We start from the raw sequence: 12,609 nt of genomic DNA, 5'->3' as shown, positions 1-12,609 counted from the left end.
AATTTGGTTGCAGATGCCTTGAGTCGAAAGGAGCATATTTATTCAGCTGTTATTGCCCAGCTACCCGATGAGATTATTGAGGATTTCAGGAGACTTAACCTGGGGATAGTTGCTCACACTGAAGGAGTTACCATTGATGTGGAACCTACTTTGGAGCAAGAGTTCCGCAAAGGACAAATTGGTGATGCGAAAATACAAGAGATTAAGGATTTGATTACTGAAGGTCGAGGTCCGGAATTCACGGAAGATGAGCAAGGCACTGTATGGTTCAAGGACGGGATGTGTGTTCCTGATATTGAAAGCCTTCGAGAGACTATTTTAAAGGAGGCCCATGATTCGGATTATTCTATTCATCCTGGTAGTACCAAGATGTATCAGGATTTGAAACAAAAGTATTGGTGGTATGGATTGAAGAGAGATGTGGCTGCACATGTGGCTATGTGCGATGTATGTCAAAGAGTTAAGGCTGAACACCAGAGGCCAGCTGGACTACTGCACCCACTAAAGATACCCGAGTGGAAGTGGGAAGAGATTGGTATGGATTTCATTACTGAATTGCCTCGCACCCAGAAAAGGATATGATGTTATATGGGTGATTGTGGATAAATTGACCAAAGTGGCTCACTTTATTCCTGTCAAGACTACTTATAAAGGTTCTCAGCTAGCAGAGTTATATATGGCTCGGATTGTGTGTTTACATGGAGTACCAAAGAAGATCGTGTCTGATCGAGGTTCGCAGTTTACCTCAAGATTTTGGAGAAGCTTTCATGAGAATATGAGTACGAGTTGAATTTTAGTACGGCTTATCACCCCCAGACTGATGGACAGACTGAAAGGACTAATCAAGTATTGGAAGATATGTTGAGATCGTGTGCCCTTTAGCATGGAGGAAGTTGGGATAAAAGTCTACCTTATGCTGAATTCTCATATAATAATAGCTATCAGGCCAGTCTGAAGATGTCACCTTTTGAAGCTTTATATGGGAGAAAGTGCATGACTCCTCTATATTGGGATCAGACTGGAGAAAGACAGTTCTTTGGGCCTGAACTGATTCAAGAAGCAGAAGAACAAGTCCGTATAATTCGAGAGAATTTGAGGGTGGCTCAAACCAGACAGAAGAGCTATGCTGATAATAGAAGAAGACCACTGGAATTTGAAGAAGGAGATTATGTGTACCTCAAGGTGTCACCACTTCGTGGAATGAGGAGATTTAAAGTTAAGGGCAAATTGTCCCCTCGCTATATTGGACCATTCTTGATCTTTAGGCGAGTTGGGGAGATGGCATACCAACTCGAGCTACCTACTACGCTATCGGATGTGCATAATGTATTTCATGTGTCTCAACTTAAGAAGTGTCTCCGTGTCCCTGAGGAACAGTTACCAATGGAAGAGCTCAGTGTTCAAGGTGATTTGACTTACACGGAGTATCCGATCAAGATTCTTGACACATTGACTCGAGTTACAAGAAATAAGGTGATAAAGTTGTGCAAAGTGCAATGGAGTCACCATGGAGAAGATGAAACTACGTGGGAGAGAGAAGAAGAGCTTCACATGAATTTTCCCCATCTTTTCCCTAGTCCTTCTTAAATCTCGAGGACGAGATTCTTTTAAGGGGGGTAGGATTTGTAATACCCAACTGGTAATTTGTGGAGGATAACCTAAAAGGAGAAATGATATTCCTATGTATATATGTGTTTTATCCATATTTATCATTCCATGAGAAGATCACATGAAAACAAATAAATATAAAATAAATGGCATCACTAAATTATGCATCATGCTGGGCTTTACTTGATTGCGCATTTGTGGACAATAAAAATAAATGTGTCATTAACAAGATATTAATGGATACATAGAGATTAACTTCTATATTTGAAAACAAAACTCCAAAGTAAAGAAGAGGAGAGGAAAATCTTAATTATAACGTGCAAGAAAAATTTTATATGTTGATATCCCTATCTTTACTAGGGTCTTTGAATTAAACTTAAATTTAGGGATGAATTCCCAACCAAATTTGGGTTTGCACTTGAATTCCAAAAATGTGAGAAAAAGGAACTAGAAAAGAAAAGGAAAAACAAAATAGAAGTGAAAATGGCCGTGTGGGCCGAATTCGACTCGGTCGGCCCATATACCCAACACACCTGCTCGGTGGTACCACACTCGGTGCCGACGTCACGGCCCCATCGGGCAGTCACACCCTCGCGTCCAAGCTTCGCGTCTGTGTCGCTGGCACCATGGCCCCTGCCGGGCGTTTCTCTCCACTCATCGTGCGCCACTGGAAGCCTGGGCTCGATCGTCAGCTGTTTCTCCAACGCCTGGCCATCCTCGCGTGGATCTCGCTACGTGGAGGACACTAACAAACCAAACGCGCCGACGCAGCCGCAACTCCGAAATCCGTGCTGGGAACGCGACCGGTTCTTCAGTTGCGCCCGCACGACTCGATCTCCCATATAACCGGGCCACCTTCGACATTGCTGGTCCTTGCCGTGGTGCGACTGCAGAGAACAGAGGATAGGGAGAGAGTGAGCGCCGCCGCGGAACCGGGGAAGAAAAAAAAGCTCATCACCGGGGGAAGCCCTGCTGCTGCTGCGGTAGACTGGTCGGCAGTCGTTGCTCCCTCCCCAGCAACATCCGCTCAGGGCGCCCCTCGCTGCTTCCTCTCTTCGTAGCCGCGCGGAACGACGAAAGCAGAGGGGTGAGATTGGAGAAGCGGGCGGCCGCGGTCGATTCGGACCTCTAGGCAGTGCCGAGATCGCGGAACCAGGCCTGGGGCATCTCCGGGACGCCTGGGTGCTGAGACGACAACCAATTTGGCGTGGGTGGCCATAGCGATCGGAGAATTCGTCGCTGGGATCACCGCTTCGCCGCAAAAGCACCCTGCGCCGTGTGCAGCATCGCCGGAGCCATCGCATCGGGTATGGGTACCTTAATCCCCTTCGGATTGATTCCCGCATCGCGTAGGACTACTCGAATTTGGGCGGGTGGCAGTGTGGCACGGGTTGGCCATCTCCGGCCTGGGCGCTGCCGTGAGGGCGCGGCCACCGCCGTCACCTGGCCGCGAGGTAGAAGACAGGATCCGTGTCGTTCGATCTTTGATGGACGGCTAGGAATAGATCTGTGCGTACCCCTTGATCGGATGAACCTGCGCCCTAGGATTTCGATCGGGCGGCCAGAAACAGAGAGTACCCCTTCGGCCGCGAAAACATTCAAAAGAGTCCCTGTAGTTTATAGAAATCAACCCGCCATCCACCTGTAGCTGTGCGCTGTGTCTTGGGGATTTTTGCCCCGAGCCCCCTGCTGTTCTCATATTTTGAGGCCCAGTCCAGAGATCGTTTAAATCGAATAAATGAATAGAAAATGGAATTTTAGTGTAAAAATAAAAGGCTAGAACTTGTTTATTTCGTAGAAAATTCATATGAGCTCCAAATCACTTCATTCTAATTTCTAAATTTTTGTAATTTAATTCTCTATCACTTAGAGCCTCTGTTTTGTCATGAAAACAGTAATAAATTTAATTCCTCACTTAATCTATTTTAAACACATAAAACCTTTGAAAATCCATAACTTAAAATCTATAACTCCAAAAATTATGATTCTTGTTCCTAGGATTTTATTTTAATATGTAGATTATTATTGTGTATGTTGTTTACATGTTTGGTGTGATGTTAATTTTTCCCTATATATTGTGCTTGTTTGTATTGTGGCGAGTAGAAGAGACAGTGACTGAGGATCCTGGTGAGCAGCAGGTTGAAGTAGCTGAGCAGGAGCTCATTGAAGGCAAGTTGTGCCTTTGATCACTTTTTACCCAATAATGTTCTTTAATACCATTTATTCATGCATAGGTTAATTTTGATGGGACCCAATAGGTCACCCTAGATTGTTTATCTCATTACCTTGCTTACCCCTCAATCACTTGGGTAGTTTGTGCTATTGCTTTACATGGTTTTGGGATAATCATTTATTATATCTATGTTCCAATTCTTTTGTTATTCTATTTATGTTCATGTCAAGATCATTAATGTTAATTGGAACATAGAGCTTAACTTGAGTAACACGAGCCACCACAAGGGATTAATGGGACGCCCTTGGCTGACTAATTAGGAAAGCTAGTGGAAGACTACCTTACCCGAAAGGGGCAAGGGCAGTAGGGGAGTTGCATGCAAGGAGGTTCTCGGGTTGATTTAGCTGCGATGGCGGTCAGACGGGGGATTCTTGCAAGTGCTCTTCCCATAAACTGTAACGGGTTTTCGGAAGCTAGTGGAACTTTGTAAAGGCCTCGTAGTGTTGCCCTGCCGCGCTTCCTAGGTAGAGGTGTATGGGAGTCGCGACCCCTTGGCAGATGGGTAACATGACTTGTGGGTAAAGGGTACAACCTCTGCAGAGTGTAAAACTGGTATACTAGCCGAGCTCACGGTCATGAGCAGCTCAGGACTCTCTGATGATTAAATTATGGAACCTAAACTCAATTTGTCATTTGCATTTGCATGGGATTATTTAATTTTGTTCTATTATTTTTATTAAGGTTTGGTATTTACTTACATCTAGTAATTGCTAATAAAAGTTTGACCAACATTAAAAGCAATGCTCAGCTTTAATTATTCTCTTTGATAAGCCTTACACTCCATGAGCTCCCACCTTTGGTGACTTCATGTCACATTATTCCCCACAACTTGTTGAGCGATGAACATGTGTGAGCTCACCCTTGCCGTCTCACACCCCCCCCCCCCACATGAGAGAAGAGCAGGTGGTTCAGGAGGAGCCACAAGGCGAGGAGTATGATCTGATCTAGGTGGCGTTTCTCAGTTGACATTGACGCCAACGATCCTTAGTTCGTTTTATGTTTATTCCTTTATTTTGTAATAAGTCTTCCGATATGTAATAAATACTCTGATGTTTTATGACATTTATCTCTATACACTCTGTTATTGTATATGTTGTCTTCTTGGCGCATGTATGAGATGCACCTGGCTTTGTTGCTTAAAGCCGGGTGTGACAAGTAAATAGCATTGATCCCTCGTGATAGTACGGTTATCTAGCCTACTAATATGATTAATGCACTTCTCTAATCACCTCTTATCCGGCAAAAGCAAAAATCTATGGTTTATCCTTGCCTTGAGCTATTCAACAATTCATACTAAAGTCCTCCAAGACTTTATGTATCTCACATGTCGATGGACCAACCTACATTCTTAATTTCTCCAAAAAAAAATTGTTAGTCCATACATGTTTATCATTAATTACTAAAACACTACTTATATTACTAAAGCAGAGATTGCTGACACGAAGCTCGATGGTGATGCAGATATCGGCGACGATGTAGAGGACCTCGGCACGAAGCCTAGTGGCACTGTAAAAGTCGACAACGGTGACAAAGTGTAACCACTGACGCGAAATCAAATATTCCTTCTCTTTTTTTTCCCGTTCTATTAGGATTGGAGCGGGTGAGACTAGCATGCATATGTTGTGCATGGTTGTCAGACAATATATACTATAGGAGATGGAGCACCGTCCTTACATTATTAATGATATTATTATGGCCGGCTAAGCTACAAAGTTATTTTAGATTTTTCAAATACAAAAGTATCTTTAAAAAGTTTAAAAAAACAATTTAGAACGGAAGAAACAGTAATTACGTACAACCTTAGAACGAACGGACATGCGATAATTAATTGGGAGGCGCAATCAAATTAACCACGTTTTGTGGCGGTCAACAAATCTCTCCGAAGTGCATGTGAATCTACAGCGCTTTTCTTTAAAAGCTTGAACTGTTCAACAAACCGAAATAGTATAGCTAGTGTTTGCGGTGAGATCGATGTTTTGCTAGCCTTTGGTTGGGAGTCTCCGGACATCTATCATCCCACCTAAAATATTCCATAAAATATAACAACTGATCATCATCGTCCCCACAAAAGAGGCGTTCTGGCTCATCCCAATTATATTTTCCTTCTTACTGCGTACGTACGTACGTAGCTATACAGTGCTACACATGCATATATATCTGGCGTGCCGCCACAGCCTTGTCGTATGCGTGCATGCATGTATCAGCAAGAACAATCAAACATGCATGCATGCATGTCCATATGCTAGCGCTGATGCGCATGATTATATTATATATATATGAACACAGGAGGAATCTAGCTAGCTCATTTGACTGACCTTTGGCGCTTGCATGGGATACCGGCAGAGGCTCCGTCCTTGTGGTATACTGTGGATTCATTCAGCTCCAGCTTCACCACTCTGGTGAACTGGTCTCTCTGGACATGTGCTACACATGTCCACTGCATGACCACAGCAAGAAGGCGCCAAATGAACTGCAACCACGAGACCTGACTCATGCATGCATGCCGAGTACTACTACTAGCTAGTACAAGAAGGCAGCAGGTCAAGCGCCATCAGATCGGAGTCAATTAGAAACACAAACTGCTAACGTATGCTATCTTAAACTACTATCCGGCCGTAATGCTACTGCCGAACTACTGGACAAATTAATTAAAGAATACAAGGAGGAGTCACGTATACGTATAGCCTCTCTAAGACTGCGAACTCATGCTCAAGACGTGTCCATGGTATTCAAATGTGACGAGTGATTGTACAACAAAGAAATGATCGGATACCTTAGCGTGAGTGTGGTGGTATATACTGTTTCATGTCCATCCGTGTAGTGTAACTAGGCAAAGTGCCTAACCTTGACCAATGTCTTTGTTTGTTTTTTCATCTTTCCGTGTTTCGCTTATTTTTGGCATTTCGGTGTGGCTTAATTAGGACAGTGGTTATTTGAAAAGGAATTTTGATTGACTCTCATTCCTTCTTCTCTAGTCGTCCGGCCGTTCAAAGACCAAATATACACACGCTAGCTACAGAACCATGCAACGAATTCAAACTTGAGATCTGATGTTAGGTAAGCAAAGGATTCCTTCTCGTCGTTTCTTGCATCTGGGTGAACCATCAGCTATCCCAGTATAGAAATAGACGATGCTCGTCTGTGCTGTACATGGTGGTAAACTAAGACTATTTCGATCTAAGCAAGCTAGCGCGCGTGCGCAGGTCCGTGATTCGTCGGTCAAAATTCAGATGCGTCTATCGGAGCTCAGCTCCCCAGTTAAGCTAAACATAATAGTAGTATATATGTAGCTGCTGCCTGCTAGCTAGAACTACGACGACGCAGCGAGCAGCTGCAAGGCTAGACATGGAGAGAACAAAGAGAGCCAGCATGGTTAGTCAGGTGGAGGAGGAAGAAGACGGCGAGCACTGCACACACAAGACGGTGAGGAAGGGGCTATGGTCTCCTGTCGAGGACGCGAGGCTTTCCAGCCACATCACACGCTACGGCGTCGGCACGTGGTCCTCCGTCGCCGAACTAGCAGGCAAGCACACACACATAGGATTACGTATTTGTATATAGTAGTAGGTACCATTGTTTTAGCAGCAGGATTGCATTGCGCTATGTGCCAGCCGAGATGGATGGATATGATCGTGGAGCGCACGCAGGGCTGGAGAGGAGCGGGAAGAGCTGCAGACTGAGATGGATGAACTACCTGCAGCCGGACCTCAGCCGGGAGCCCATCTCCAGGCAGGAAGAGGACCGCATCGTGTCCCTGCAGAAACTCCTAGGGAACAGGTGGTCCGCGATTGCGGCGAGGATGCCCGGCAGGACGGACAATGAGATCAAGAACTACTGGAACTCACTCATCAAGAAGAAGAAGAAGAAGAAGCTCAAGCAGAGCATGGACACCGGCGGCGGCGGCGGCGACTACCACCAATCACTGCCGGGCCCGGAGCCGGAACCGGAAGTGCACCGGACGGCAGCACATGAGGGATCGTCCGCTGGTATGTACACTACTACTGGTACTGGTCATATCGATACGTCGGAGGTTCGAGTCGAGCATGGCGGTACCACAGCCTCGCACAACAACGACTCGGCAGATCACCCAAGGCCGTCGCCGCTGCCTCAGCTTCCGGTTTTCGCAGGCCAGGTACTACTGGACCCTGATGCTGCCGTTCGGAATGGCGAGCAGACAGCAGCACCAGCTCAGGCCTCCTCCCTCAGCCTAATACCGTTTCCCAAGAGCCGTGAGATGAACTTTGTGGAAGAGTATGTCCAGTTCCTCGTGTCTCTCTCGGATGATCTGCTGGAAATATGAGCGTGCGCTATTGGGGAGGGCGGCCAGGGTGCAACACAAGATGCATGCACAAGCAAAATATTGAAACAGCTGGAGATATGTTCATCTGCGCGCAAAGCAAAATATTCATTTTTTTATGATGATGATGAACTAGCGAACTGAACCATGCAATTGTGTGACTAGTACGCATCAAGAATCCAGTATTGTATCATTACGACTTTTTTTTGATAAATAATGTACTTTGCCTTAAAATGGGTCTGAATTATCTTTGTTGTTGCTATACCTGAGGTTTGATATATGACTATGCTTACCATAACAATACTATATATAGGGTTGTTTGGTGATGAGTAGTATAGGGTTCACGGGTGTCATTGTAGAGGTTAAAATCGGGCCCCCTAATGCATGCAGAGGTGGGTTGAGCGCGGACTCATATCCGTGTCAGGAGTTTATCATCTACTTGGGGGACTAGTCTGTTTGGCAACCTTATTTTTCTACAAAAATTTCTATTTAATTTAAAAAATAGTTTATTTAATTTTTCTTAGAAAAATGAGAATCAGCCTTTAATAAAATGGAATTGTCAAACTAGTCCTTTATATGCAATACATAGACAAGGAGATATGCTATCACCTCGTTGTCGCGAAGGGAGTAACTAGCGGCAGCCAAGTCAATACTAGCGTTCATGCATTGGGTTGAGAATCTATTCAATGTCAGCCACTGTGGAGATGGCGATCATCTAGGTAACCTATCAACTTGCTGCTTCGAAGACAGGGAAGAAGCTGGACACGTCATATGATGTAATATATTGACCTTTATTCGTAAGGTGAATGATGGCAGCGGCATGATGGATTCGAATAGTAGCAAATTAAGGTGGTGGTTTGAGAAGAAGAAATCATATTGGATATGGTCACTAGTACAATTTAGCTCTATACAAGCGGTAGGCTTTTTACATCACAGGCGGTTCGGTTAGAAAACCGCCTGTGATGTCCCAGGCGGTTCAGTACGCCTGTGATGTAATAGTATCACAAGCGGTTTTTGTTTAGGACCGCCTGTGGTGCTCTATCCTTTTCACAAACGGACCCTAAGAAAAAACCGCCTGTGATTGTAAAAATATGAAAATACAATTTAAATATGAAAATAATTTTAATTTTTAACAGAAATATGCAAATACAATTTAAATGAATTAATATTTATTTTTTAACAATAATATGCAAATACAATTTAAATGAATTATAATAGCACACATAGATAACTAGAGAGATTTTAAATTAATTGGCAACCACAATTCATAGTCGATCATACATGATAACAAATACAATTTGATTCATACAATTTTTCATGACCTACCATTTTTCCGCATGTATGGCTTTAAGTTCTTATCAATTTTCTTTTCCACACGCTTGATTCTCTCTGGACCGTTAAAGACGAACATCTCTTCATACTTATTGTATTCCTCATCTTGGTCTCCCACATTCTCAACTCCAACAATTTTTTGCTTTCCAGAAATAACTACATGCATCTTCTCATCTGCTGGATCGAGTACATAGAACACTTGTGCAACACATTCGGCGAGAACCCACGGGTCATCTTTATATCCTACTTTCTTTAAGTCTACCAGTGTGAGTCCGTAGTTATCCACTATCACCCCCACGGGATGTTGTACCCATTGGCACTTAAATAAGGGTATTTTCATGCTTGGGCCATAATCAAGTTCCCATATTTCCTCTATGAATCCAAAATATGTGGTCTTCTGTCCATGTAGGTCAAAAGCATCGACACGAACACCGCTATTTTGTGCAACACTTTTCATGTCTTTTGATTTAGTGTAGAATGTGTACCCATTGATGTCATATGCTTGCCATGATGTCACAAAACACGATGGCCCAGAAGCCAAATTCTTCATTGTTTTCTCTTCCAAAGAGTCTCTGAATGAGATGTTTTTGTCCATTAACCATTCGCTGAAACGATGTTTGTGCTCCCTCATGATCCAGTCCTCTGTGCGGTTCTGATTTTCTTTACGAAGCTCATCCAGGTGTTCCTCTATGTAAGGCTCGGCTATCGTGAGATGTTGTAGTACACTACCATGAGCACAATGTACTAGCTTGTAATCCTCAACGCGAAAAGTTTTCTTGCCCATTCTCCCTCTCCCACATAGTTTACCCTCATGTTTAGGTACAGGCACACCTATCATTGTTCCGTCACTGATGTAATCTATACAGCTCTCAATCACTTCTTCTGTAGTGTATCCCTCCATGATTGAACCCTTTGGGTGAGCGCGATTTCGCACATAACCTTTTAATACTCCCAGGTATCGCTCCAACTGAAACATATGATGTAAATATAGTGGCCCTAGTATTTTTATCTGATCCACGAGATGTATGATTAGGTGTACTTGCATATCAAAAAATGATGGAGGAAAACACATTTCAAGCTTGCACATAGTCTCGATGATGTATGCCTTTAGATAGTCCAAGTCTTCTAAAGCTATTACTTTTGTGAAACCGCATTGAAAAAGTAACACAAGCGTGTGATGACAACTTTGACATGCTCTGTTTCGAGGGCTCTTACCGCAATTGGGAGGAACACTGTCATCATCACATGGCAGTCATGAGAGTTGTAGCCAAATAGAGACAAGTCCTTCATCCTGACTAGTCTGCTGATATTGGATGAGAAACCTGTGGGCACTTTGACCCCACGCAAACATTTGCAAATCTTTGTTCTCTCCTCAACTGACAAGTTGTAGCTAGCTGGGGGGAGGTAAGGCTTCCCTTTGCCACTATCCACTGGATGAAGTTCCGGTCTGATTTGAAGATCTACTAGATCATTGCGTGATTTGAGTCCGTCTTTTGTCTTACTCGGCATGCCCAGCAAGGTTCCAATGATGCTGTCAAAAACATTTTTTGTTACATGCATCAAATCAATGCTGTGGCAAATTTCCATATCCTTCCAGTACGGGAGGTACTTGAAAAAAATTGATTGCTTCTTGAAAGTTGTGTAAGTTGAAGGGTCAGTTCTCTTTCTCTTTTCTCCTTTGTTTTTTCCCTTTCCGAATACAACATGAATGTTCTTTACAATTTCAAAAACAAGTTTCCCACTATAAGGCTTTGGTGCACCTTCACTTTCCAGTTGATTGTTAAATTCCGCTTTCATCTTTCGATACTTATGTTGCTTCATCAAGAACCGTCTGTGTCCCATGAACACCAACTTCTTGGATGATTTAAGGTACATGGAAGCAGTTCCATCGACGCACACTACACAACCATTCTTTCCTTTAGTCTTTTGCCCTGATAGTGTGGCGCCACCGGGAGAATCATGGATGGTAACAAATATAATTGCTCTTAAGTTGAAATACTCATGGCAATACTCATCCCATATTCTAACTCCTTCATTCCAGAGCTTTGTCATATCTTCCATAAGAGGTTCTAGGAACACATCAATATCAACACCAGCTGATTTCGGACCTTGAATAAGAATAGTCAACATAATGTACTTTCTTTTGTGACACAACCATGATGGAAGGTTGTACATCGTTAAAGTCACGGGCCAGGTGCTATGTACACTTCTTTTTTCACCAAATGGATTCATTCCGTCTGTACCCAAAGCAAATCTTACATTTCTGGTTTCTTTGGCAAACTCAGGATACATAAGATCGAAATTTTTCCATTGTGATGCATCAGCAGGGTGTCGAATCTGTTTGTTATTCTACTTGCGATTTTCAGCATGCCAACGCATAAGCTCAGCCTCCCTAGGATTTGAGAACAAACGTTTTAAGCGATCAATTACTGGAAGATACCACATCACCAAAGCTGGGTTCTTTGACTTCTTTTTCCCATCCATGTCATCAAAAGTGTCATCGTCACTTTCAGGTCCAATAGTGGATTTCTTGTTTTTATTTTTCTTCGGGAATTTTTTACACAGTCTTGATTGTAGCTCTTCTTGTATCGACTGACATTGCAAACTGGGAATCTTGATGCGTTCTCAAAATCGCCACGATACAGAATACAATGGTTCGGACATGCATGAATTTTTTGCACACCCAGAGCTATGGGAGATATAAGCTTCTTCACTTTATAAGTGCTTGTTGGTAGTTTGTTGGGTTTTGGTAGTAATTGAGACAGAAAATTCAAAAGATCTGTGAAGCTAGTATCAGACCATCCGGCCTAGCCTTCAACTTCAGAAGTTCTAGAACTGTACGCAGTGTAGTAAACTCTTTGTCACAACCCTTTGATTCATCATATAAAGGTTCTTTTGAAGCACTTTCCAGTCCCTCCATTTTAGATAGCCCTTTCTGCGATCCCACAGAACTCAACATTTCTGGTTCCATATGGCGCAACATCTCTTCGCAATCAAATTCTTCAAAATCTTGATTAGCATCCACATTATCCACTTTACCATCAACTTTAAGATCTAAAATTCCGACAACTCTCTCGTCATTACCAGGCACTTCACACGGATCCAACTCACCATGTTCTGACCATATCGTGTAATTGTT

General features: G+C 43.3%; 1 protein-coding gene across 2 annotated transcripts; it reads left to right on the top strand.

Annotated features, from left to right (window-relative positions):
• Positions 1-7,045: 7,045 nt before the first annotated feature.
• On the top strand, positions 7,046-8,383 carry LOC103647152 (transcription factor MYB86). Of its 2 annotated transcripts, XM_008671715.2 has the most exons (3): positions 7,046-7,364; positions 7,489-7,827; positions 7,969-8,383. In XM_008671715.2, the coding sequence occupies exons 1-3, from the start codon at positions 7,187-7,189 to the stop codon at positions 8,139-8,141; spliced, it is 690 nt and encodes a 229-aa protein (XP_008669937.1). In that variant the 5' UTR covers positions 7,046-7,186; the 3' UTR covers positions 8,142-8,383. The 2 variants fall into 2 exon arrangements, with proteins under 2 accessions (XP_008669937.1, XP_008669936.1); XM_008671714.3 differs by having other exon boundaries at positions 7,048-7,364; positions 7,489-8,383.
• Positions 8,384-12,609: the final 4,226 nt, after the last annotated feature.

The sequence above is a fragment of the Zea mays genome, chromosome 2, assembly GCF_902167145.1.
Source record: "Zea mays cultivar B73 chromosome 2, Zm-B73-REFERENCE-NAM-5.0, whole genome shotgun sequence".
Lineage (NCBI taxonomy): Eukaryota > Viridiplantae > Streptophyta > Magnoliopsida > Poales > Poaceae > Zea > Zea mays.
This window is presented reverse-complemented; position numbering and strand designations above follow the sequence as displayed.